The 27,226-nt window shown below is 42.8% G+C and overlaps 1 protein-coding gene across 6 annotated transcripts in view; it reads left to right on the top strand.

The window, feature by feature from the left end:
• Positions 1–27,226, top strand: part of ABCC8 (ATP binding cassette subfamily C member 8) — a 135,334-nt gene that overhangs the window by 59,255 nt on the left and 48,853 nt on the right. For 3 of the 6 annotated variants that reach the window (XM_073347371.1, XM_073347375.1, XM_073347376.1), the window contains 9 exons: positions 1,050–1,195; positions 9,684–9,789; positions 10,023–10,133; positions 12,275–12,350; positions 12,439–12,544; positions 20,829–20,864; positions 21,614–21,784; positions 23,776–23,811; positions 27,124–27,222. In XM_073347371.1, coding sequence (XP_073203472.1) covers positions 1,050–1,195; positions 9,684–9,789; positions 10,023–10,133; positions 12,275–12,350; positions 12,439–12,544; positions 20,829–20,864; positions 21,614–21,784; positions 23,776–23,811; positions 27,124–27,222 — 887 coding nt within the window. The remainder of the gene's footprint in view (positions 1–1,049; positions 1,196–9,683; positions 9,790–10,022; positions 10,134–12,274; positions 12,351–12,438; positions 12,545–20,828; positions 20,865–21,613; positions 21,785–23,775; positions 23,812–27,123; positions 27,223–27,226) is intronic. The other 3 variants (XM_073347372.1, XM_073347373.1, XM_073347374.1) reach the window with 3 other exon arrangements.

Below are 27,226 nucleotides of genomic sequence, written 5' to 3' on the forward strand. Positions count from 1 at the left end.
GGGGAAAAATTTTAAGCTTGGTGTAGACCAGGCCTTGAGGAGAGAAAGACCTTAATGATTTGCAGGTTGAGGAGTAATTACTGAGCTCATGCAATAAATATCAGAAAATAGAATCCCAGGGGGACTTTGTTTGAATGAGACTGGGTTGAAAACTCTGCAAGGAGCTCAGACTATGGCCCACTATGGATCTGGTTATTCAGGACTAGATATTCTGTATGCAGTGTGACATGATTTGAAGCGCCATTCTAGCAAATTTTATTTTTTCTCAGTCATCAATGATCTCACCATTAAAGCATATATGGGTCTTGCCTGCTTTTTTGTTCTTTTGTTTATTTGCTCCTGCAGCTCAATTCTCTGCCCTTGCATGGGTGAGTAGGGGACAGGAGGCCATGAGAAAGAGGTGCAAGGCACCTCCCGTCCTTTTCACTTACTGCAGTGTCTAAGCACAACTACAATCCCTGTGCTTGGGGCACTGGGACTGCTCCCTTACAGCCCCTCTCACAATTTGTCATAGCCCTGAACCTTGTCTCCCACATACACGCTAGCCTATAGAGCTGGCAAGGTGCCCCGGGGAGCAGGCTGCACCATTCAAAGGGATGGAGTAGTGTCCATGTCCCCCCTTCTCACTTCAGAACTATGGGAGGGATAGTACCTCTCGGACACAATCCCTCCCGGAGCTCTTGCTATGGTTGGGTGGCTCCATATTAACAACCCATGTGTATACTAGTAGTTAAATGCTACAATCTGACCCTTAGTGTGCTTGTCTCTTTTTACTTATCACACAACCAAATGTATGCCTCTTGCCACTGGATGAAAGGAATTACAGCAACATGAGACCAAAAGCTGAGACCATAAAAATCTTCTTACATAACTGATGTATGAACAGCAAATTGTAACAACTATATAATGACTGTCAGGAGGAGCTCTGCAGTGGTTGGTTGCATGATGTTTCCCAATTAAAACAATAAACTGACCATTACAAGATGGAGAATACAGTGCAATGTGAAACATTTGCTTCTTTTAAGACTGTAATCATTGTATCTTTGTAGACATTTGTGGTCCATGCCCACTTGACTGGAAATGCTGACTTCTCTCCATCAGTGGCCTTTGCCTCACTCTCCCTCTTTCACATTCTTGTCACCCCACTGTTCCTGCTCTCCAGTGTGGTCAGATCTACTGTCAAAGCTCTGGTCAGGTAAGAGTTGCTGGATGAAACCTCCCTCCATTTGAGAGCCATTATTGTTCAATTCCCCAATGTATAATTCAAAAATAATGCTGTGGTTATTTTTCATCATTATTTGGAAATTGCTTTCCAGACTCTTACCTTAAGTGTTGTCCCATGTTATGATATGTGGACCAAATTCTCTGAACTAGGTGAAATGGAGCTAACTAGCCTGATACTGCAGCCATTTACACCAGCAGAGAATTTGGCCCTGCGTATTTTCAGTTGATCGTTACTGCAAAGTGTAAGGATTTGCCTGTTAATAAATTATTGTATGGTCCACTGTATAGATTTTGTTGTGTAAAATGAACATCACTGTGGTGGCTACAGTGTATTCTGTGCTGCGCTCTGTTTGTGTGTGCACATGCATGCATCTGTGTATACAGAAACAGGAAATAAGCGATAAAAGCTCATTTAAGGGTTGGGTTTTTTTGTTTAAAATCAGCTATCTCTCTCCCTCCCACGTAAAAACATGTGGAAGGGAACAAAATAATCACAAAAGCACATGAACATCAATGTGTGTCACTTGCGCTGAATTCTTTTTCCCTGATTCTGGCTGTAAGTCCAGGGAGAATTAGATTTTAGCAGGGAAAGCTCTGTGATAGAACAGTTTAAAATAAAAATTTTGAAGTCAACAGGGAAAAATTTGAGTGAATAAATTTTCAATCTGGACCAGATGAATTTCTTTCTCATAATGAATGTGCTTAATGAGTGTCAAAGTCCAAGTTCTCCTGAGCCAATGGCTCATCAGGCTAATGTGGTTAAGGCACATCAATTTCATAGCCAGCTGTACGCAAGAGAGTGTTGTGGCCAACAATAGTGATAGCAGAATTAAAACTTCAGCCTTTAACAAGCCAAACTCCCACTCATTTCAGTGGTGGTTTTGTCTGATCAAGTACTGCAGGATTGAATTAAATGATTCTTTGCACTTATCCTCTACAAAGTGCTTTATAAACATTAATTCATGTTTTCTACCTCTTTGTGACATTACATATAGTTCTCTAAGGCCTTAACAAAGCAATGGGCCAGATCCTGTCTCACGCTTAATTCTATTTGTGCTATTCTAGTAGTGCAAAGGGGATTTAAACAGAGAGCTGAGGATTCCTCCAGTGTGGCAAAATCATCCAGCAATGTAGCCAGCTCTATGCACACCCTCCTTCCAAGTGTATAAGGGCAGTGGCTGGAATAGAGTCCTCTCCTGCAATTCCCAGCTGGTGTAGTAGCCCACAGGGGACTACTCCAGGTTGGCGAGCTGGGCTTGTGGCCTGCATTGGATCCATCTCCGGATCATGGAGATTCCAATGGCCTTTACAGCACCCCACCCTGTCAGCTGCATCAAGCACATATTTGGGAACAACTAATGATTCCACTGTAGAACTTTTCACAGTTTGTAAACAGTTAGTGGCATGGTTGTCTCGTGACAGGGTTTCTGTTCATGGACAAATGTTTCGAACAGAATTAGGCATAGAATTTAAGGCCAGAAGGGACCACCAGATCATCTAGTCTGACCTCCTGTCCATCACAAGCTACCAAAATCTGTGCACTAAACTGAACACAAATGAAATTAGACCAAAGTATTACAGCCCTTAGGAGACTCCACTATTATGTGCTACAGGCAGAGAATAGGAGGTACTGAGGTTTACCAGTGCTTGAGGCACCTGCCTACAACGGCAGGAATTGATTAAGTAAGATTAAGACCCAGATAGCCATGTGTCACTCTTGTTAGCAGTGCCCTGGGCTACTATTTGATTGCCTTCTTGCTACCAAGTTATTGCCCTGTTTGGAATATAGACAGGACAGGCTCAGACTACATAACCACGCTGTCATGTCCTCCTTCCTCCCTGCTGTCGGTGTGGTAAGAATCTGAGTCCATTGTTCTGTTACTTGTGGAAACACAACTGCTGAGTGCACACAAATCAATTGTTTGCTGTAATTGTGCCCTTCTGTTTCATCTTTCTACTAATAAACGTCTTATCAATAAGGTCAGATAAAGGTAACCTAACCTGATAGTGTATATTTGGCTTTCTTCAGTCTCTGGGACAACCTGAACTGGCCTCTAAACAAACACCTGTGGTTTGTTAAATAGCCAGCAACTGAAAAAAACTGTCTGATTAAGTGAAGCAAAATATGTTCCAGGAGTGGGACCAGCCCAGGAGGAACACAAACTGGGACAACATTGCAGTGATGTTGGCTCTTCACACTTCCATTTCACAGCTCCACGCAGGTCAACATTGGCCAGAATATTTAATACAAAATGATCTTCAAGATAATGTATCCTCTCTCATAACCTTGACAGCTTTTTTGATTCTTCAGCTAATGTCCAAATTAAAAGCATCATAGTGGATTTCACTGACACAGTCAAAACAAATGTCAGTTAAATTCATGTTGGGCCCAGTCCAGCTTCAAGGCTTTTGTACCATATGGGATCCATAAACCTCACAGGGCAAGTACGATTTAGAAAGGGAGGCTGTTTATGATTCAGAAAGGCAATTACCCCTTAGTGGCAGAAAGGCCACTAACAAGGTGAGGACTTCAAAAGTGTCTATTTAAAAAGCAGTTTTAATCTGCAGGGTGTTTGGTATAAAAATAAAACCAAGCAGCTGACTGGTGTACTGCTAAAAGGTGGAGAGAAGACATAAAAAGTGAAGGGCACAGCTATGCAACTTTTCCTCACTGGGGGTGTATAGGAGCAACTGTGGTATTTGGTATCTGAGTGGGATTCATATGAAACCACGTGTGCAATTAGCTCTGCAAATAACCACCATTGCCTAATCCAGCTGTCCAATCTGATGGTTAAAAATAAGATCCCTAGTGGAGATATCCGAAATCCAGAAATTATAGCTTCAGTTTGTGAAACTGCTGTGTCAGCCACAGCATTGTAATACATATACATTTAGTACTTAAAAGCATGTAACCGCGTCATGCTACGGGAAGCAAGCCATCATCGTTCTTCACAGGATTAAGTTACCGTATATGATGGTATGTGCAGCTGCAGCAGCAGTTGGAGGAGAAGGAGAATAAGCCGATTGTTAGAAATCACCTTAGCAGTTAGAAGACTTGTCTCATGTTCTGAGGTAACACTGTTGACATTCAAAGTACCTCCCTCTTCATGCAAAATCTAAGAAGGATCAGAGAGGGCAAAACATAGGCTCAGAAGGTACAATTGTGACATGGCTTTACATGGGTATATATAGAAGAAAAACATGCTTGCAGCCTCTCACCCTTTGTTCCCAGTGCAACTGCACAAGGGCCTGTCCTATCTGCAGTCCCTGTACATGGACGAGCATGGGAACTGCACATCTCCAGAGACACACAGCACTCCAGAGGGGCCATGCTCTTCACTGTTTCCTCTGCATCAGTCTGCAGAGCAGGCTAACCTCCCTGAGGAAGCAGGCAGCATTATTCTAAAGGAAGATGCAGCCTAGGTAGTCTGTGTACTCATGGGGTAGACCTCATGGGGGGTGGGGTTGTCTCAGTCTCTTCCTGATTTTCCCAAGAAGGAGAATGGGCGTACAGCTCCACACCAGCCCCTACACAGGACAAGGGTTAAAACCACAGTTTGGCCCATCACAGTCAGTTAGAAAATCTCTACTAAATCATTTAGTCCACCCCACTGAAAGGACAGGATTCGCCCCAGCATTGTTTTCTATTGCTTTGTTCAGTTTAGATATAAATATAGTCAGTGACAGGATGTTACCACCTCCTCCCTTGGTCTAATAGACCTTCCCATTGAGAACTGTTGTCCTGGTATCCATCATTACTCCTAGCTAAATCCCTTTGCCCCACACTAAATAATTAATTCCCATCTTTGGTTTTTAAATTCTTCAGATGCTTGTTGCCACTAGACCAGATTCATTCCCTAGTCAAGCAAACTATTGCATCAGTCTCTTGGCCACAGGAAGGCTGCCCAAGGTTGAAAGGTGGATTTGTGCTGGCACCAGGGCCCAGCAATCACCCCTGTATTGGGGAGTCCACAGGTGGCCTGTACCAATCCCAAAGCGGGCACTGGTGGCCGTGCAGGGAATGTGTCCAAGGCAGCCACAGATGAACTGATTCAGAGCATCAACCTGCTAAGTGGAGCTCCAGTGGAGTCCATAAAGGAAACTAAAGCTAACCTCCCAACAAGGAACCTGCAGTGAGCGAGTGCAGTAGAAATACCACCTGCTATCCTCATCAAGGGCTCCCCTGCTGAGAGTGGCACACCAAGGCATGGTTTGCACCCCACTATGCTAATATGGCACAGTCAGTGTAGCTCCCCACATTTGCTCCCATTGAGCCGAGAGACATATTTAAATCAGTTATTTCAGTCCTCCTTCATAAATCGGTACCAGGGCTGGCCTTACCATGAGGCGAACTGAGGTGGCCTGAGTGGGGGGGACCACTAGGACCCAGAGTGTAGAAAATTGTGTCTGCTGCTGGGGCATATGTATTCTCTCTTCTCTAGATGCACAGAGATGGTGGAGTGCTGTGCTGGAGGAAGGAGGGCACAAGAGACATAACAGGCAGGCAGGAGAAAAGGTGAGAGGGAATAACAGAAAGCAGCAGGAGCTGCAGGGAGAGAGAGGAGGAGGAGCCTCTTATGTACCTCTCTGGCAGCCCCAGGAGCCTGGACTGATTAACACCAGCTTCTCACAGAGCTTCCTGTTTCTGCTGCTTCCCTGAACCCACTTGAGGAGAACAGGTAGTCAACTGAAGTAGTAGGAGCCAGTTAGGCCCTTAAGATGCTGATATCTTTCCTCACTCAGGCCCTGCTACCAGCCTGCTTATTTGTCCCCTTCACTTGAGTGTTGAGAGCCACTGTAGCTGGCACAGAACAGCAGTCATGCATGAAAGAAGAAAATGCCCCTCTGAGGCAGCATTCAGAAAAAGAAAGAAGGCAAAGGAAGCTTTCCTATCTAAGCAGGAAGGAGCTCTCCTGAGATATCTGTTCACGGTGAGCCTTCCGGCCCCAGTGAGAATGTGTGAGGAGATACCTGATCTTCCAGTTACTCAGAGTGCAGGTGACCTGGCAGCTACTGCAGCATCCATGTCTCCATCTCAAATGGATGTAACCATGCACATTCCTAAAGAAAAGTATAGATCAGAGAAGAGTGTGGTGGAGGCGCAAGAAACAGCTGCTGCTGAGTTTAATTCCTTAAGTCTAGGTGATCCAAGACTGTGGACCCACTTGAGCAGTAGCCTGAGGGACTTCCTCGTACTGTATGGGCCACAGCAAGTGAAAAACTTCATGTTCCCCAAAGACAATGAAAATAGACATTTCTATCCAACACATTACTGGCATGAAATCCCCAATGGTGACAAAGTGGAGAGGCCATGGCTTATGTACTCAAAAACCCAGAATGCTGCATAGTGTTTTTGTTGCAGACTCTTCCAGTCTAATGTTCCAGCCACATTGGGTTCTACAGGAACAAAGGACTCGAAAAATCTAGCTAGAAATCTGGCATGCCATGAGAAGGCAGCAAATCATGAGAGATCATTCCATAGGTGTAAAGAGCTTTAGATGAGACTAAGGTTAAAGGCCACCATAGATGATCAGCATCAAGAGAAGATTGCATCAGAGTCTCTTTACTGGCAAAATGTTCTGAAAAGACTCATTGTAAGAATGCTTGCTTCCCAAAACCTAGCACTGCGTGGCACTTCAGATCAGCTGTATGTGCCAAACAATGGAAACTTCCTTAAAACTGTGGAGCTGATGGTTGAGTTTGATGCTATACTCCAGCATCTAAGAAGAGTCACCACCCAAGAAATGTACACACAACACTACCTTGGGAAAAACAATTGAAAATGAGATCATACGGTTACTGGCAACAAAAGTCAAACAGAAGATTGTGGCAGAACAGAAGTCAGCAAGATATTACTCTGTTATTCTGGACTGCACACCTGACATCAGCCATACGGAACAAATGACTTTAATGGTGTGTTTTGTAACAACAACAGAACCTAGTGAAAATGTCCCTGCAATGGTGACTTTCAGAGAGTATTATCTAGAATTTATTGACATTGATGATACTACAGGAGCTGGTATGACTAATGTGCTTCTTAAAAAGCTGGAAGATACGGGAATTGCGATAGCTGACATGAGAGGTCAGGGCTACGATAATGGTGCCAACATGAGAGGAAAGAACAGAGGAGTGCAGACATGGATCCAAGAGTTAAACCTTCGAGCTTTTTTTGTCCCATGCAGTTCTCATTCATTGAACTTGGTGGTCAGTGATGCAGCATCAGCTTCTAGTGAGGCTGCTGAATTTTTTAATGTAATTCAAAGCATCTATGTATTTTTCTCTGCATCAACTCATCAATGGCAAATTTTGAAGCAACATCTGGGAACATCCTCTCTGACACTGAAACCACTGAGTGCCACACGATGGGAAAGTTGAGTGGAGGCAATAAAGCCTATCAAACACCAAATTGGGAAGATAGATGATGCCATAGTTGCCCTTATGGAGGATAATGCTATGACAGGAACTGTTTGTGGGAGAACAGGGGCAGAGGGAAATGGAATCACCAGAAACATACATAACTTCAAATTTTCTGTGTGGCTTAGTGTTGTGGCATGACATACTGTTTGAAATAAATGTTGTAAGCAAGAGGCTCCAAGGTGTTTGCCTCCATATATCTGGAGCAATGGAACAACTGGACAAAGCAAAGTCATACCTACGGTCTTCAAGAATACAAGTCACCAAAGAAGAAGGTATTTTGATTACAAGGCACTGGATAATCCCATAAGAGACTCCAAACAACAATTCAAAGTTGAATTCTTTAACCAGGTGCTAGATTGTGCAATACAGTCAGTTGAAGAACGTTTCATGCAGCTCAAGGAACACAGCAGTATATTTGGGATGTTGTATGATATTCCAAAGCTCCTCACTATACCTGAAGAAGACCTACACCAGCAATGCAGGGCACTAGAGACAGTGTTGACACTTGATGACATGCGCGATATTGATGCGAGTGATTTAAGTGATGAACTGAAAGCCCTTTCATTTCAGCAGGATCAACTCCAAAGGCTGTTCTGGAATTTATGTGTACAAATAAGATGACCACCCTCTTTCCAAAAGCTTTTGTTGCTCTGCGCATACTTCTAACGCTTCCTGTAACAGTTGCCAGTGGAGAACACAGCTTCTTCAAGCTGAAGTTAATAAAAACACATCTACGCTCCGCAATGACACAGGAGAGGCTGCTCGGCCTTGCAACCATCTCAATAGAGCATGAGCTGGCCCAGACAGTGGACCTTCAGCAGGAAGCAGTTCAAATCTTTGCAACCAAGAAGATACGGAAAGCACCACTTTGATTTGAAACAGATTAAAAATGCCAGTGTTTACTATGCAGACAAGAAAAGTTACATTTGCTGTTCAGGTGTTTGAAAGTTAAGTGTTACTTAAAATTTTTGAACAAGGCATTTTAAGTTGTTAGTTCTCCTTTATTGGGGTAGGTAGCAGAGCAGTACCATGAGAGCAGTAGAAGAGGAAGAAGGCAGAATTGAGACCTTTCAAAGTTTTGGCCCAAGCGAGGGGGCATGGGGGCATCATTTGAGCTCCCCACTTCAGGTGCCAAAATGAGTGGACCAGCCGTGATCGGTACCTCCAGCACCTCCTCATTTTGGTTGCTGCTATTTGAACTCCTTCCCTTTTGTCACAGTCTTTTTGGTATTGAGTTGTTCAGGATTTAACCCATTATTCTAGTGCTGCAGAATGGATTTGCCTATTGTCTTAGCAGTTTGCATGGATGGACATTGTAAAGCATGTGCAGGCACACAGGAGAGTCAACATCATGGGCTGCGATAGGATAAAGGTATTTAGCCTCCTAACAAACTAAATGTTAAATATTCAAGGAGTATTTTGTTCATTCTTCTTTAATGCTGGTCTCCAGGATTCTTTTTACAATTGTATTTGTTAGGCAGGTCTGCCTCTGTAAACACGCTGGGACAGATTCATCCTTAGTGCCATAGTGGGCTAAATTCGTCTCTGAAGCTGACACAATAGATGAATTTGGGCCATTGAAAGTAAAACAGACTCTCTCGAGGTCCTAATTCTTGTCAGTTTGCTCAGGACTAATTGTGTGGCACTTTATTAATTTAAGTGACCTATTAATGGTTTTGCTTTAGCGTGTGGCATCAAAATTAGCTGTGATTAAGTTTAATCTCTGTCTCATTGTTTAAACTAAAGAAATATTTTGTCCTAATTTCTCCTTCCTAGACACTGACGGTGTGAGTAGAAGAAGGACCCAAGAAGTATCTAAAATAATCATTATGAAGTCATTGATTGTGATAGAGAACACTGCACAGTTTTTAAATTTCACTGCAGAAACATCCCTTACTGCATATTTTTATAGAGAACAAATGTATAAGCCACCCAGTAAACTGAATAGCTGGGGCACTGCAGTGGGTATCCTCTAATGAACATTGCACTGATCAGAAATTTTGCATTCTACATTCTGCCCGATCCCTTTTCTCTGCTTTCAGTGTGCAGAAACTGAGTGAATTTTTATCAAGTGAAGAAATTGGAGAAGAGCAAGATAAATGTTCAGAGTCAAGAAATGCAGACAACCACAGCAAATACCAGGTGGTTGTAAGTAGTAATGTTCAGTTGTACACTGTGTGGGTGGACTGATTTACTCCCCTTGCTAATTCCTGGCAGATCACTCCAATAATCTTGTCCACTTCCTATTAATTAATGGCTGTATTTGCAAAAATCCATCTTAATATCCTGTTTCCTGTAGATCATAGCATGAGTGTTTTGAAGACACTCTCCTGGTCCCATCACCATTCACCATGTATTTCTGTCTTCCTGATCTTGCACAGCCCCTCAGAGTTGTTAACCGCAAGAGGCCTGCGAGAGAAGACTGGAACAATTACAGCTCTCACATGAGAAGACCTGTTAACATCACAGAAGGAGATGATTTTTGTGTAAAGGTGATATTAAGGTCACTCTTTCTAACAATGCTATTACTAAATTTGACTAATAATCATTCTCAAACTCCTACAAGTTCAAAAATTATTGGATAATCTAGAGCTGCCAGACACCTAATTCCACTTAAAGAAACCAAAAGCAAAGAGTAATTTTTATCCCCACTGTTTTCTAAAGAAGCTGTTGCCATCCATTTTGCTTCAAGTAGAGAACAGATTGCTGAATTGATTTTCAATTTATTGCTTTTGAATAGTTGTGTGTATGTCCTCCTTAAAACTCCTTCAGCCCTTCTACATTTCATGTGTTTTTGAACAATTAGCCCTGACCTCAAAACAAAAACCTCCAGCTTCTCCTAAGAAAGGATTGGAAGCCCTCAATCCACTTTAAAGATGGATGTGTCTGACTTGCTATAGAACTGTCTGGCAGTAACAAATGTTGATACCTGTTATAATGATGGAGTTATTTATCTAGCCTGTCTGCGACAGCATGTACATCCCTGACACAACAAAATGAGTGATATCTGTGCCAGTTCATTTACTACTAAAGGGACTAAGTAGGACAACTGGTTAGTGCATTAGCTTTTACACTCGGAAGAATCCAGTACATATCCTGGCTCTGCTCAGAGGTGAAATGGGATTACTGTTCTGATTTTTGAGTCCTTGAGCCCTTCTAGCATGGGGCAGACTGCCAGGAAGATAGGCTCCTTCTCAGAGATCAACTCTTTCTGGGGAAAAGAACATCAGGCAGCGCTGAGACAAGAGAGAGAATTTTGCAGCCCCCAGGACTCTGGAACGGTAGTGATATAGCCAGAAACTATGGATGCAGTATTTGACTGCAAATAGGGTAGAAAAAAAAATTGATCAAGGGCCAGCTGCCAGCAACTGTAATCTTTGGCTCCCTCAGCTGTCACCATTCTCACCAAGGTGACCCAGGGCTGCTCCCAAGCCCCTGGTGTTCCTGGCTTCTCTTTCATCCCAGGCAGTTCCTTGCTGTTCCTTTCCCCGGGGAGTCTCTTTTTCAAGTGAGGATTCCTTGGCTGCTGCCTTTCTTCTAGAGAGACAGGGAAGGACCCCAAAGCCTTTCTCTCATTTTTTCTTGGTGGCTCCCCAAGGTAACAAATGTCACTTTTCCCCTGTGGAAGTTGCAAGCCAACACAAAAAGGTGCCCCATTCTACCTCTTTCCCAGGTCCAAATATGTTGGGCCAGACTCTGAGCTCTTACATCGCTGCAAACCTGTTGGCTTCTTTGGTGGAGTCATTCCTGCTTCGCACTCAGTAAGAGAGGACAATCAGCCCAATTTATCTACCGTGCTGGAAAATTGCTCCCCAAGTCCCCATTTATCGGAGTATCGCAGTAAAGCTTCACTCCAGTTCAAGCCCTGGAGCACTACTCTACAATAATTTTTAAAAGGAGTGAAGAAAGGATCAGATAAATCCGGGTGAGGGAAAAAGTTCCCTCAAAACCTGGCAGAGAATCATACATAAGAAACACAAAAGAAAATAACGTAAGAGTGACTATTGGCAGCAATACTTAATTTCTGCTTCAGAAGATGTATTATGTGGAAAATTCTGTAAGCCTATTATACCTGGGACTCTGACTGTAGTTATGTAAAAGAGTGACATTCTGGGGTCTACAGAGAGCAGCCAAGGCCCCTGAACCATTTAAGTGATACACAGACCTTGTGCTTGCTCTCTGCACAGGGATGAATGTCACCCATGTTTTGCTGATATATTCCTAACACTTAAGATGTGGCAAACCCACAAGGGAAGCTGCAGAATTTGTAGTAGAATTACATGAAGGCTGACACCTGCACATAAAGAGCGGGTTAAATTATTTTAATTTTCAGAATTTCATCAGAATTGTTTCACACAATAATTCAAAAACTTTTCACAAAAGCTTTTCACCATTTTTCAACCAGCTCTCGCAGTCACATGGGTGCAGAGTATCAGACACAGAAAAGGAGGGCCTTTTTTGAAAATCAGGCACTGAAAGTTTCAGCTTCTCTTCTTTGAGCAGAGGCAGCCTCTGGTCCCATGTCCAATGTAAGGATGACAACAGATGTTTCTCTCATACACCAAAAACAAACAGGTGTGTCCTGACGGTGGGGTTTTTTTTCCATTTTTAATTTCTCAACGTATTGCTATAGATCACAAATGGATTTTTCACCTGGACACCAGAAGGATCTGCAGCATTGTCCAACATTGATATCCGAATCCCTCAAGGTAAAAAACCACAGCAGATGTATAAAATAACACATGTTCAGCAAATGTCTGGTAATCAGAACCTCAAATATGCTTCCCATTCTCCCAGGTCAGTTAACAATGATCGTAGGACAGGTGGGCTGTGGTAAGTCTTCACTCTTGCTTGCGACACTTGGGGAGATGCAGAAGACTTCCGGGAACGTATTCTGGAACAGGTAACTTTATTTAAAGATTTCATGTTTGTGCTGAATGGTAATAGGTCAGAAAAGGGCCAGATTCTACCCTCAGAGCCATGTACACAGCTCTTGTGAATTCCGTGCGTGTTGTGGACATGTATCCAAGGGGAGAAGTTAGTCCTAAAGGTCACCCTGTCTCATCCGTAGTCTCGCATCCTAGGTATTGGATAAATCACAATGTGCTCAGGATACTTCCCAGATGCACCTGGCCTGCTTTGTGGGCCATGCTGGGAGAGCATAGTCTTGTCCATATGCCATTCTCAAGGGGACACAGAAGAAGTTGTTCCTGTGCTCCCACAAGGGCAGGCTGTTATTATGTCTGGCTTTTGTATGGGCAATGCAGAGAGAAAGCGACTGCACCCCAAAACTTGAATAAGGGATAGTCAGTCTGGTCTTTTAAATATCAAGTCAAATTTCAATTAATGTACTGTATACTATGCTTTTATAAGATTTTCAGTAACATCCCACCATCTCTGCTCATGATCAGAGAAATGTGTGTGAATGTTTTTCATCTTGCGCTTATTGCAAGAATAGATTTTTTTTTTTTCAGTTTTACTAGGCACTGTGTCCTAAAACTCTTTAAGGTACAATTGCTTGCATGAAGTCTATGGACAAGTTGCAGAGGAATCTAGCAGATATTAATACTTTTTCTTCCAGCTGACTGGGAATTAAGGAACAACCATGCAGTTATAGGACACTCTGATTGGCTAATAATGATTCTCAGCCAATCAATGAACAGGGATTTTACATACTGCACTGTTTCAGAGAAGTAACTTCACCCTCAGCCAATCAGAGTGATATTCTTTTTCATAATTGATGATACCTAGCTCAAAGTGCTTTACAAAGGAGGGCAATATCATTATCCCCATTTTACAGGTTGGGAAACTGAGGCACTGATAGGTGATGTGGATTGCTCAAGGTCACCCAGCAGGCTGTTGGCAGAGCCAAGAATAGAAAGCAGGTCTCTGGAGTTTTAGTTCAGTGCTCTGTCTATTAGGCCACACCGCTTGGGAGAGAAACCAGAGTATAACCACAAGAAAGTTATGCATCAGCAGCTGTACAGCATCCTTTCACTCTGATTAGCTGAAATAACTCCATTTCAGTAAAACTGTAAATATTTTATTTAAAAATATCATTAAAAATGTTGTTTTCACTGCAGATTCTAAACTAAAGCAGACGAAATTATGAGTCTTATCAGACTGTTTATAAATAGTACTGGCTTGTTGACCAAGTATGTGCTCAATAACAGTGTAAAGGTCATGACTGGTTTCAATTTCTTTTATCCCATTGTGCCAAAGTATGACAGGTTCAAATACAGCAGTTATCACATTTGCTTTGCTATCTGTCACATGTGTATACAGGAGCTTCCAACTGAAACAACCTTAGCACAGCTCCTACTGACTTCCCAAGGGCGAGATTCTTTTCTCATCTTTCAGAACCACCGTCTGTAGAACATTCTGCAGGGGTCCCAGTTTGAGTGTTGGCTTCAGTTGTATATAAACTGTGCACACCTGCAGTACAGCTACCAGATGGGAGCTGCACTGATTTGATAAGACTGCCCTAGTTTCTGGCCAGGCAGATTCTAAGGGGATGTCTACACTGGCAGAGTTACAGCGCCAGCAGTTACAGCACCGCTCAGAGAGCACTGAAGGGAAACTGCTGTTGTGTGTTCACACTGTCAGCTGCCTGCGCAATAGCGTGTTCACACTTGCGCACTTCAAGCGGTATTCAGAGCAGTGCACTCTGGGCAGCTATCCCACAGAGAAGCTCTTCATCTTTTGCCACTAAGAGTTGTGGGAAGGTGGAGGGAGGTCGCAGGGCATCCTGAGTCCTGTCCCAATGCCCCATGATGCATTGCTTCACATCCCAGCAATCCCTGTGCTTCCATCCACATTTGGCACCATCTTTCAATGGTTTGTGTACTGCGCGCTTTGCCTCTTCGGTCTGCAGGAATGGATCCCGAACTGTTGACCAGTAACTTACTACTCACTCTGACTAACATGTCACGAGTGGCAGTGGAGTTATTCCTTAAATGACAAAGGCAAGAGGAGTGCAACATTAATCTCACCACGCGTAGTAGCTACGACATGAGAATGCTTGTGGCATTCATGGAGGTGTTGACCACAGTGGGCTCGGGAAACAAGCACTGAGTGATGGGGTGGGATCACATCGTCATGCAGGTCTGGGATGATGAGCAGTGGCTGCAGAACTTTCAGATGAGGAAAGCCACATTCATGAGACTGTGTGGTGAGCTCTCCCCAGCCCTGTGGCACAAGGACATGAGAATGAGAGCTGCCCTGTCACTGGAGAAGCGCGTGGCGATTGCACCGTGGAAGCTGGCTACTCCAGACTGCTATCGATCGGTTGCTAACCAGTTCAGAGTGGGGAAGTCAACCATTGGACTTGTGTTGATGGAAGTGTGCAGGGCCATTAATCGCATCCTGCTCCAAAAGACTGAGACTTTGGGCAACATGCATGACGTTGTGAATGGCTTTGCACAAATGGGCTTCCCTGACTGCAGAGGGGTGATAGATGGCATGCATATTCCAATTCTGGCACCAGACCACCTAGCTACCGAGTACATTAGTCAGAAGGAGTATTTCTTTATGGTTCTCCAGGTGCTTGTGGATCACCGTGGGCATTTCACGGACATTAACACATGCTGGTCCAGAAAGGTGCATGACACATGCATCTTTCAGAACAGTGGCCTGTTCAGGAAGCTGCAAGCAGGGGCTTTCTTTCCGGACCAGAAGATCATTGTAGGGGAAGTCAAAATGCCCATTGTGATCCTCGGAGACCCCACCTACCCTTAATGCTGTGGCTTATGAAGGCATATATGGGGCACCTTGACAGCAGCATGGAGTGGTTCAACAACAGTGCAGAATGACTTCAGTGTGCTTTTGGCCATTTAAAGGCCCACTGGTGCTGCCTCTATGGGAAGCTGGACCTGGCTGATGACAATATTCCAATGCTTATAGACGCATGCTGTACACTCCAAAATATTTGTGAAGGGACGGGTGAAAGCTTCACTCAGGGCTGGACCGCTGAGGCTCAGTGCCTGGAGGCTGAATATGAACAGCCAGAGACCAGGCTATTAGAGGGGTGCAGCACCAGGCCATAAGGATCAGGGAGGCCTTGAGGCAGCAATTTGAAGCTGAAAGCCACTAGTATTTGTTGCTATGCTCAGGAGTGCAGTGCTTGTAGTGCTAGGAGGTGATTGTGATTGGTGCAGACGATGCACTATGAAGGTTTAAGATAATTTAAGATAATTTAAGATAATTCTGTTGCTTTGCAGGGCTCTGTTTGCTTTCAATTAATAGAATGAAGATTGTTTTCAAATCAACACAATTCTTTATTAGAAAACACATGGAGGAGAGAGACCAAAAAAAAAAAAATCAGCACTGAAGATATCAATATGAGGGAAGGGAAGGTCCCAGGAGGAGGTGGGGTCCCGAGACCATTAAAGATTGTGTATGTTTAGGGATCATATCCAACCTTCTCCTTTGGAGTACTTTAGCAGGGCCAAATGCAGACGGATGGGTGTTGAGTGCAGTGGTTAGTGAAGTCCACAGTGCTGGATTGTGACAGGGGAGGGGTGGAATGCAATGGGTACAGACTGGAGCCAGGAGGTTGATAAGAGTCTGTTGGCAGTGTCTGGCGCATGGGAAAGAGTTTTGTGACAGCAGCTGCAGAGGAGGGCGGGCACGGAGCTGCTCGGTTCGCAGCGCTCGTATCTCCTGGAGCGTGTCAGCTTGGCACTCCATAACGTGTAAGAGCCACTCCATAGCTTCATTCTGGCATGCTGCGTTCACCTTTCGGTCCCTCTTCTTGCTGTCCCGTTCAGCTGGCTATAGCAAAGAGGGAGGCTGGGCTCTCAAGGTCATCTCCGTCAAGCCAAAATGCAACATTTTACAGAAGCAGTATTGTTTGCAACACACAAACCACTGATTCAGTGATTTAAAACACAGCCACTATTCATATACCTGTCACTAACTGGCTGACCCAAGGCAAGCACACATGAACTACAAGCCCCCTAAAATGGTGAGTAGCTGCAGGGGCAGGGTAAATCAGTGTTCCTGGACCCTACTGTACACTGGGCACATGGCTCTTAGGGAGATCCAACACTGTAGGGGATGCCTGATGATCATTCCTGTCCCCACATTTTCCACAGACTGTGTTCATTATGGAAGATATCTTGCTGCTGAGGGTGAGCAGGGAATCAAGGGAGGGTCTTCTTCAAGACTGCAGCTTCTGCCTTGGTCCTTATGTGGTTCATCTGTGTGCAGCAATGGTCCCCGCCCCAGTGATGGCACAGTGGAGCAGGAAAGTTACCATTAGTGGGGCAAGAAACAAAGCAGCTCTGCCAAAGAACCTGCAGCAGTGGATTGCCCAGTATCTCCACGAGAGTTTCCTGGAGATCTCCGTGAAGTGAGGGAGTCAATCAACAGCCTGTTCCACCACTCAGACTAGGCATGTGGTGGTACGTGGATCAAACAAACACAAGCCTGCTTTCTGCAACCCTCCTGCCCCCAACAACTCACTTCAGTGGTTCCCAAAATCAAAGCCACTTACCAGGGGCCTCCTCTCCTCTTTGCACTTTGCCAAGCTCCGACAGCTGTGACTGGCTAGCCTCCTCCAGGGTAGAGAAGAGCTCCTGGCTGCATGCAGCTCTGACCTCCAAGTCATCCTCTGCCTCTGGGTCCCCCTCCCCTCCACATCCTCATCCAAGATTTCCTCCTCCTGGCTCGCTCCACTCTGGACTGGCACGCGAGCCACCGAAGTATCCACAGTGGCCTTCACAGTGGAGGTGGGGTCATCATCAAGTATCACGTCCAGTTCTTTGTAGTACTGGCAGCTCATGGGCACAGCACCCGAGTGGTGATTTGTCTCCCGCGTGGTTTGTCTCCTGTGGTAGGCGTTCCACAGCTTTCACTTTGACCCTGCACTGCAGTGTGTCCTGATCATGGCCCCTTTCTGTCATGCATCGTGAAATCTGTCCGTAGGTATCCTCATTCCTACGGCTGGAGCGCAGCTGGGACTGGACAGCCTCCTCTCCCCAAATGCTGATGGGGTCCATGGGGTGTGGAGCAGGCATGGCCACCTGGAAAGATGTGCTGAGACCACTGCATGCATCACCGAGCAAACCGGAAGGGGACTTTCAAAATTTCAAAGGAATTTACATGGTGGGGATGACGGTTGGTCACCTGAGGGCAGGGCAGCAGAGTTCAAACCGATGACCAGAGAGGCGAGAACAGGCATTGTGGGACACCTCCCGGAGGCCAATCACAGCGCTGTAGTTGACCAGGGTGTCTCCACTGGCACTGCGGCGCACTACCCCCAGCGCAGACAGCTGTACGCCTCTCGTCAGGGCGTTTTTCTTACAGCGCTGTAACGGCGCAGTTTCTGTGCACTAAGTGGCTTGGCAGCGTGTGCACCTCGAGAGTTACAGTGCAGAAAGCTGCTTTACTCTGCAGAAACTTGCCAGTGTAGGCAAGGCCTCAGGTTCAAAGAGGGTAATCTCGTCAAAAAATCAGCATCATTTGCTGTACTAGCTCAGGCAGTGATATGTGCCATGCAGGTTAGTATGGGCTTTGTTACAGTACAGGGCAATTCTTGGCTTCACATTACAAAATAGCTCTTAATTCCATCGCTCCACATTCTTTCCCACAAGGACATTGCTCTAATGAAATTGGAAGGTCTATCCTTCATATATATTAAAGAGAAAATGTATGATTCCCATTGAAATCAATGGGAGTTAAGTGCCTACTCACTTTTGAAACTCCCACTAAGCATCTATCTGCATCTTCAGATGCCTAAATAGCTTAATATTTGGCCCTAGATGCAGTGGTCACAGCTGTAATGCTGGAATATGGCCCTATCGGAATCGAAATCAAATGCCCTCTAATTAAGGTGCCATAAATATGCAGAATAGTGGGGATAAGGAGGTAAAGCAAGGGGAAGAAGACGGAGGACACGGAGGAAAGCAAAAAGAAGACTGAATTTGTGGGAATGTTATCCTAAGAACATAAGAATGACCATACAGGGTCAGATCAATGGTCCATCTAGCCCAATAGCCTGTCTTCTGACAGTGGCCAGTGCCAGATGCTTGAGAGGGAATGAATGGAACAGGGCAATTATCGAGTGATCCAGTCCCAGCTTCTGACAGTCAGAAGTTTAGGAACACCCAGAGCATGGGGTTGCATTCCTGACCGTCTTGGTTAATAGCCATTAATGGGCCTATCCTCCATGAATGTATCTGGTGTTTTTTTTTAACCCAGTTAACTTTTTGCTTTCACACATTCCCTGGCAATCAGTTGCACTGGGTGTCTGTACGTTGTGTGAAGAAGTACGTCCTTATGCTTAAAGCAAATCTGCTGCTTATTAATTTCATTGGGTGACTCCTAGTTCTTGTGTTATGTGAAGGGGATAAATTATATTTTCTTATCACTTTCTCCACACCATTCATGATTTTATAGACCTGTATCTTATCACCCCTTATTTGTCTGTTTCCTAAACTGAACAGTCCTGGTCTTTTTAATCTCTCTTCATATGGAAGCTGTTCCACACCCGTAATAATTTTGTTGCCCTTCTCTACACCTTTTCCAATTCTAATATATCTTTTTTTGGAGATGGGGCAACCAGAATTGCATGCAGTATTCAAGGTGTGGGCGTACTATCCACTTATACAGCGGGCATTATGATATTTTCTGTCTTTCCTAAAGGTTCCTAATGTTCTGGTCGCTTTTTTGACTGCCACTGTATATTGACCAGATTATTTTTAGAGAACATGTGCTCAATACATTACAGAAACACAGAGCAAGGACCTGATTGAGCATTACTTGTACAAAACCCACCACTTTCTAGGATCAGGATTCAGGTAATGCAGTAAGTCAGATACAGGCTCATCACAGTGTATTGCTGCAGCACGTGTTTCTTGTTCAGAGGATGATGGTGCCACTCAGGCACTGCCTTGAGTAGAGTGGCACAAACTGCCTGAGGGGAGAACTCAGTAGAATGCATGATACAGGCCATGAGTGACCCATCTGAGGCTGAACGGATCTGTACTACCCATCACACTGAGAGAGATACAGTCCCTTCCTGCACTACCCAGTGCAGAGAAGGACCATGCAGACTGCATAATCCTGCTCCTAACCCACTCCACAGGCTGACATAGGGGAGTGAGGCCAAGTCTCTATCTCTCCCTGACCCCATTTGGGGGCAATGTGTGCTACAGGGACTGAGACTGTCCCTGGTCCTTGTGCAGGGCATGCAAGGGATGGAGAAGATTTTCAATATATCAGCCCTTTCAGTGTTTCAATAAACAATATATTGCTGTTGAATAAACTTAATATACTATGAATAAACTTGCTATGCATTGAGATTCATGGGCTTTTGGACAGGAAGGTGTGGTGGGGTTTACTTTTGATTATGTAGTGGCTTATGTGAGTAAAATGTACGTTAATTGTGTGTGGGAGAGAATTTTTTAGTACAATAATGCATAGAAAAAATACAACATGTTGAGAATTTTGCAGTCGGGAATTTTGTAGGCAATTGAATTTAGGTACCATGATGGCTTATTATGGACTAACTTTTCAAAGGGACCATAACCTAGCTTTTTAAACAGCAGGTGTAGTTTTTTCCCATGTGCCTGCACAAACTTGCATTTGTTAGCAGAAATAGGGTAATTAGGTGGCTCCCGTTAAAGCACAAAAATTGTGCTCCTTCCTAATTTCATTTGGTTTTCCCCATTGGACCACACACTGATTTCCATTCTTCTCACTGGACCTGAAATTAGCATGACTCAGAAAAGGGATGGCACATTTATATATGTAATAGATTACTGTATCAAAACACCTTGGTTTTTAGACAGCTTGATACATTTGAAAATAGTCTAGGCAATAATCCTCCGTCCCTCTCACACACCTACATACATATACACACCTCCTAAGAACAGTGCTGACCCCGGCTGGGAAGACATGCCCCTAGGCACTTATAGAAGCCTCAAATGTTGTTCAGAGCTGAATGAGCTGACTATGAGGAAAACACTGCTGGTCACAAATTCACTTTTTTTTTATGACTGCTAAAACAAAGTGCAATTTCTGTAGAAGGAACAGATGCTGCCGTCTTCAAACAGCAGCAGCCTGTGATAAACAGTGTTTGCAGTCTATACGCAAAGTGGAATTTAATTGTTACTCTTTCTGGGGCAGATTGCTCATATTTACTTAAGTAAACAATCTTTGTCTGCTTTTTATTTGTGATACAGCAGTATTCCTGACAGCGAGACAGGGGAAGATGTCAGGTATGGTATTATATGTGATTGTTGGTCTTTCTACTTTCTACTGAATTAATCACAGTGGAAGGAACCACAGGGGAATTCAGCTTGTCAAACTATTCAATACTATTAAAAAGAAAAAACTTAAGGTGAAGTGTTTTTTTTAAAGTCAGTGGGGCTTGTGCTCTTAAAGCACTTAGGATAAAATTTTCCACAGCACCTAAAAGGCTTAGGCTCCTAAATCACTTAAGTGCTTTCATGAATCCCACTGTAAATTCCTCAATCAGGTTATTCCCTAATTCCACATTTTCAGCACTAATCAGCACTTTCCAGCACTATCACTTTAAAAGTCTCATTTGTTAATGCAATCTTTCACCTTTACCCTTGTCTTCATTTCCTTCATCCTGTCATGAGGCTTTTATTTTCACAGCCTCAGGTCTTCGGGCATGTGGGAAATTAAAAAATATCTGGGGAGTCCAGATTAGTCCATGTCTTGGCCTGGCATCCTGACATGGAAATCATGTTTGCCTTATAGCTAATTTGAGAGCTGAGTTCAGCTTAGATTTCTGGAATACTTCTCAAATCTCATTCTGGAACAGACATTGCCATGCTTGGCATCTTAGCCTGGCATGCAAATGTCTGGAATGTTGTACAGATGACAGTTCTAAAAAATCAGGGGTGAAATCCTGGCCCCTTAAAATCAATGAGACCTTTGTCATTGATTTCAGTGGAGCCAGGATTTCACCCTATGTCCTTTTTTCTGACTCTCCCTATAGTGTATATCCCCTGCTGACCAGAATGTCTTCCTGGCTCTCTGAAGCATTAACTACTCTACTGCTGTTACTTTTGGATCCTCATGCTCCTCCACTACTGATTTGCTTGTTTCTCAAGTTTGTCCCCCAACCCATCAGATTGAGTACCTTTGACTGTGCTTATTTCCCACCTAAGTATGCATCTGATAGATCCCTTTGACAAGATCTTATTCCTGACCTTCAGTACATTTCCCTCTTACTCTGCAATGTTCCTTTACAGCCTCTTTATCTGCCACTACTATAAAGCGGTTCCTTATGTCTAATTCTGAGCCAGATTTCAAGTTTTCTGTTCTCCTTACCTGTTCCGAATTGTCAAACCAACTAATATTTCTTTGTGAAGAAGGGTTATCAATTGACTGCTTATAAAGAGACAGAAGTCATATGGCTTGCTGATTCGTTATTAGTTTGCATTACACTGGATTAATACACTGTGCAAAATGTAGTTATTTCATTATTTGTGTCATCAGTTATATTCAAAATGCGGCCAGGACAATGTAAATAATTTAATAGAAAGGCTGCTGACAAACTGTAGAAAAGATTAATTTTTATTTAAAAAACAGTAATTTAGTGCGCACCATTTGCTGTAATAGCTATATCTGCTCATTCTTAGCACTAAATTATCAAATTATTAGAAGTCATTTGAGTATCCTTAACCTTACTAACAACAAGAGGAATAACCTTCATGTTTCATTCAGATGTAGGAATTTTGTTATAAATTTGTAACATCTTGTCGTGCATTAGTAGTGTGTGTGTGTGTGTGTGTGTGTGTGTGTGTGTATATTGATAGCTACATATAGATAGAACTCCTTGTATTTCAGGAGGCTTTTTAGCATAAAACTGCACTTATTTGTTACTATTCCCACGGAACATGGTTTGTTAAAGGTTCTAATCTTCCTTTGTGTTTGTGTTTTGAATTTTTAAACAGTTTGTGAAATCCTTATGCAGTGTGTTTGCACTATAGGCAAAATTCTGCCCTAATTCACATCTGTGCAACCCCTCTAAAACCAGTGTGACTGCATGGGAGAACGAGAGCAGAAGTTGACTGTGTATTATGTGATTCCAGGATTATATGATATACTGAAAAACAGCTGCAGTACCTTGCAATTAAGCCCCCTTTTACTCTTTTTTGGTCAAAAGGTACTGGGCAGGGGGGAGGCGGTTGTGGGGTTTTGTTTGTTTGTTTTTGTTTTTTTACTGTTTTCATAACAATTAATATTGTAGTAAGCTTTCGTGAGCTACAGCTCACTTCATCGGATGCATTCAGCTCACTTATACTCAAATAAGTTTGTTAGTCTCTAAGGTGCCACAAGTACTCCTCTTCTTCTTGTGAATACAGACTAACATGGCTGCTACTCAGAAACCTGAATATTGTAATGTTTCTTTTGTCCTCATTTCTATAACTTGATATTTGTCTGCTTATAAATGTCCTGATCTTGCAGGATTGGGCTCCAAGTATACAGCTATCATCTCCATCAGCTTTCTGTTTTTAAAAATGTTTAAATAATCCAGACTTTGAATACATGTTTTTTGTGTCTGAATTGAGAAATATGCTAAATGTGCAACAGTATACATATTCTGCAATACTTTAGCAATATCCTTTGGATAAATGGGAGTTTTGTGTACATAAAGGCTGCAAGAATGTGGAGGAGAGGCACTCAGTTGTCTGATAGTTGCTTCTGTACAAGAATGCTTTACAGTATCTGCATTAAATAAAAAATAAGGTGATTTGAAACAGAACATAAAAACTGATCAGAATTAGAGAAACCTACAAGATTTTAACATTTTTATAAAGAGATTAATAACAAATAAGGCAATGTATATAACAGTGTTGTGTAATTAGCATTTCCTCAATTCCCATTAAGGGTATACAGCTTTTCTCAGGTGGGGGCCTGAGTTACCAATTTCTCTGCTGTATTTCCATATCATAAAGAAAATCATTGTACTTATTAAGGAGCTTTGTTTCTATATATATATAATTGTGATACTATATTTGGAATGTTAACCATAAAGAAGTGATGTAACTTTTTACTTACTTAGTTTCACATTTTTTGTATTAGAATATTTTTAACGTGTCTGGTGAGCCGTCTACAGATTTTTAAAAATAACTGATGTTTTGGTTTCTGCAGCCCAGAGAAGGAAACCGCTGTTGACATGGAAGTCAGGTACAATATTTTAAAACCTAATTGGAAAGAAATCAGTCTCCTATTAATGAGTAGCAACTATTGAGCCTCCTGGGAAATCAGATTGAATTATTTTACTTTCTGTGCAGCTGCTGAAAGCTTTAGAACAGATGAAAACAAACAGAAAAGCAATTAAGTGTGTAGACTTTTCTGGTATAAATTAGACAATGACATAAATGGATGTTTCTGCATATTCGTAGGTGGTAATGCAGCAGCATTCTACTACCCTGGGACCTGAGCCAGACTGGAGGGGAAAAAAAAGCAGGGACTCATTTTATTTTTTGTAAAAATGAAAGAGTGGCACAGACTGGTATAAAGACCAACACAGTGTATGTTCCTCCCTCAGATATGCCAGGGAACTTCAGTGCTGACTTGTAATGTTTTTGTTGTATCAGTAGTAGACATTCATGAGTTTTGCAAAAACTTGAGAAACACTCAACCTAAATTTTGACCCAGGGCTCAAGAAGCACAATAAAGGGTTTGCAACGTACTGTATCTCACCTTTTGACCAATTCTAACTCCACAACATTTTTAAGTGTGTTGTTTTTTGTTTGGTCAAATGTGGTGGCCAAAATTTAAGCATCTGCATCCATATATAAACAACTGAATAAATGGCCTTATTTTCAGAGATGCTAATTATGTACGTTGACTTGAATTGATTTCTGAAAATCAGGACTGAATATGGACTTAGGTCAAAAGTTTGAATTATTTACCCATTTTCCTATATGATACATCAATATGGAATTGACTCTGACTCTACTGGGTACACTCCAGTGAAATTAATGGACTTGTGCCCACTGACTCTAAGGCTGAATTTGACTATCAGCCTCCTTGCACTGGTTAAGCTAATGTGAACAGTCCATCACGTTTTGTCATGAAAAATTATACTTCTTGGAAAAAGAGAGATGTTTATCCAGTGGTTGCAGTTATTTACTTGCAACCTACAGAAAGTAGGTTTGTCACAGTGTGTCTTTCTCTGTTAAATTATCTGTGTTTGCATGTACTCTTTCACTGAAATGTTTGGTTGTTCAGGCCTGACTTTCAGAGATATAAGTGCTCAGGCTCAACTAACAATATTTTGTGTTCTCATATTATGATCCTGTGTTTGGATTCAGATGATTATTCTTTTGATTTGAATGAGAGGTTTGAATGAGCAGTTGGATTCCTTATGAGAGACACTATGGGCTTGGGCATAAATTTCTCATGCAGGTAAGAGTTCACGAGAATTTTGCCCATGTAATAAATATAGGATCTACCCCTGTGTGTCAACCTGATCTCAGCTTCCAGTTAAGAAGAATTGGATTTAAAGAGGGTGAAATTCACCCCTGTGCAGAGAGCCAACTCAAGTCCTATGGGCCACTTAACTCCCACTAAAGGGCTCAAAATATGGGCTAAGTGGGACTCAAGCAATTTGCCTGTGCTGGTTCACTGCACATGGGTGAATTTCACCCACAGTGTGCTAGTCTCCATAGCAATGTTTTGAAAGACAAAACACATTTCCTAGAAGACTTTCCCCCCTGAAACATCACAATCACACTAGCAATTAACTATTCAGAAAAAACTAATTTGCAGTAACCTTTCAGCAATCTTCAGAACACGTACAATTTTAAGCCATAGCAAGTGAATGGAAGACACTCTGGACTTTAAAGTGAATTGCTGAATACATATTAATCCTATAACGTATGCACTGATTTCTTCTAAAAATTATTTATACATAAACTTCACACTAATTTAACTAATGGTTTCTTTTTGAGTTAGGACTGAATGACTGTGAGGAGTTAGACCTAGGAGTAAAGGGTTTTGGATGTTCCATTTCAGCTGTGAGCCAGGAATATTCATCAAACATAATTAAAATACCAACTGAGCACATACTTTTTGTGCTCCGAAATGATGTCTAGAATGTGCTAATAAAGCCTTTTGGGTAGCATAACACTGTGTCTTCTCAGCTCATCAAAGAAACTTGTGTCTCATAAATATGTCTAGGCAAGTCTGGTGAATACTTGAGAGAAGATCAGGGCAGAAGACCTCAGTTTCTGATAAGAAAGGTGCCTAGTGCACTTGGCTGTCAGCACATGATTTGAATTGCATTAATGTCCAGCTAGAAGAGGAATGATGAAATGGTTGCTCCAGCAGACAAAGATGGTGATCTGGGGAAGGCAGACAACATTTTAAAAGGGAAAAGAAACTATTTAATTTAAATAAAACACATCAGGCCAAATCTTGCTGATCTTACTTTGATGAGCAGTCTCATTGAAACTGACTTCTTGAATGAGGAAGGCCACCACGGGTCAGTATCCTATATTTATCCAAGAACTGTCTGCGCTACATATGTGGGAATTAAGGTCTTGATCCTACAAGGTGCTGAGAGTCCTCAACTTGTATTAAAGTCAGTACAGTCAGGCCAACTCCGCACTGAGGTAACCTCCCACCCTGTAATGGAGGAGGCACCATGGTTTATTGCTGGTGAAAGATAGCAACCATGCCTTAGCAACCATGCCTCTTAAAAATGGGGCGGGGGTGGAGTGGAAGAACAAGCCTTCTGTGATGATACCCTGGATGTACCCTCTGAGACCTGCAGATTCTTGAGGCTGACCCCTACCTACTTGTTGCACAGTGAGGGCAAACATCCCATTTGGTGGGGCAAAATGGGGACAACTTCACAAGGGGAATCTATCAGAGTCTTCTTCACTATTAGCCCTCTCGTACTACTTTTTCTATGTTATGGGGCAGCCTGACTCAAAAATATTTTACCTGAGAAATCCAAAGAACTATTATTATATTGGGGAAACAGTGTGTTTATTTTATTGTTTGTTTGAACTCCTTAAATATGCATTTTCAGAATATCCCTTTTGTGATGTAATATGTATTCCTCTGTGATACCTGTCTGGTCAGCTGCTATACTCTTTCTGTTAGGCTCTCGGAACAATGCTGTAAGCAGACTTCCTTGCATTTGCTGGCTTGCCTCACAATACCCTCATTACTCAAGCAGAATATGGAGTGTGTTAGCTTTCTCTTAAAGTCATGTCAAAGAGGAAAATAAATTAGGGAACAAATGTGTTTTCCTATTCAAAACCTTTGTTAGGAAAACAATGGCAATGTGCAAGACGGATTCTAATTGTATAACATTTCTTTGGTGAGAGATGTGATACGTGGAAAACTCATTTGCCCTAATGAAAGGAAATAGAAAGGTTGCATTAGTGAAGACTCATTACCAGTTTCTGCGTGTTGTGTTTGTTTTTTGTTTTGTTTTGTTTTTTAATTGTACTGATGAGGTGGGAATTCCTGTTTTTCCAGGAAAAGAGGATCAGTGGCATATGCCTCACAGAAACCATGGTTGCTCAATGCTACTGTGGAAGAGAATATCACTTTTGAAAGCCCCTTCAACAAACAAAGGTAA

The sequence above is a fragment of the Lepidochelys kempii genome, chromosome 6, assembly GCF_965140265.1.
Source record: "Lepidochelys kempii isolate rLepKem1 chromosome 6, rLepKem1.hap2, whole genome shotgun sequence".
In the NCBI taxonomy this organism is placed as follows: Eukaryota; Metazoa; Chordata; order Testudines; family Cheloniidae; genus Lepidochelys; species Lepidochelys kempii.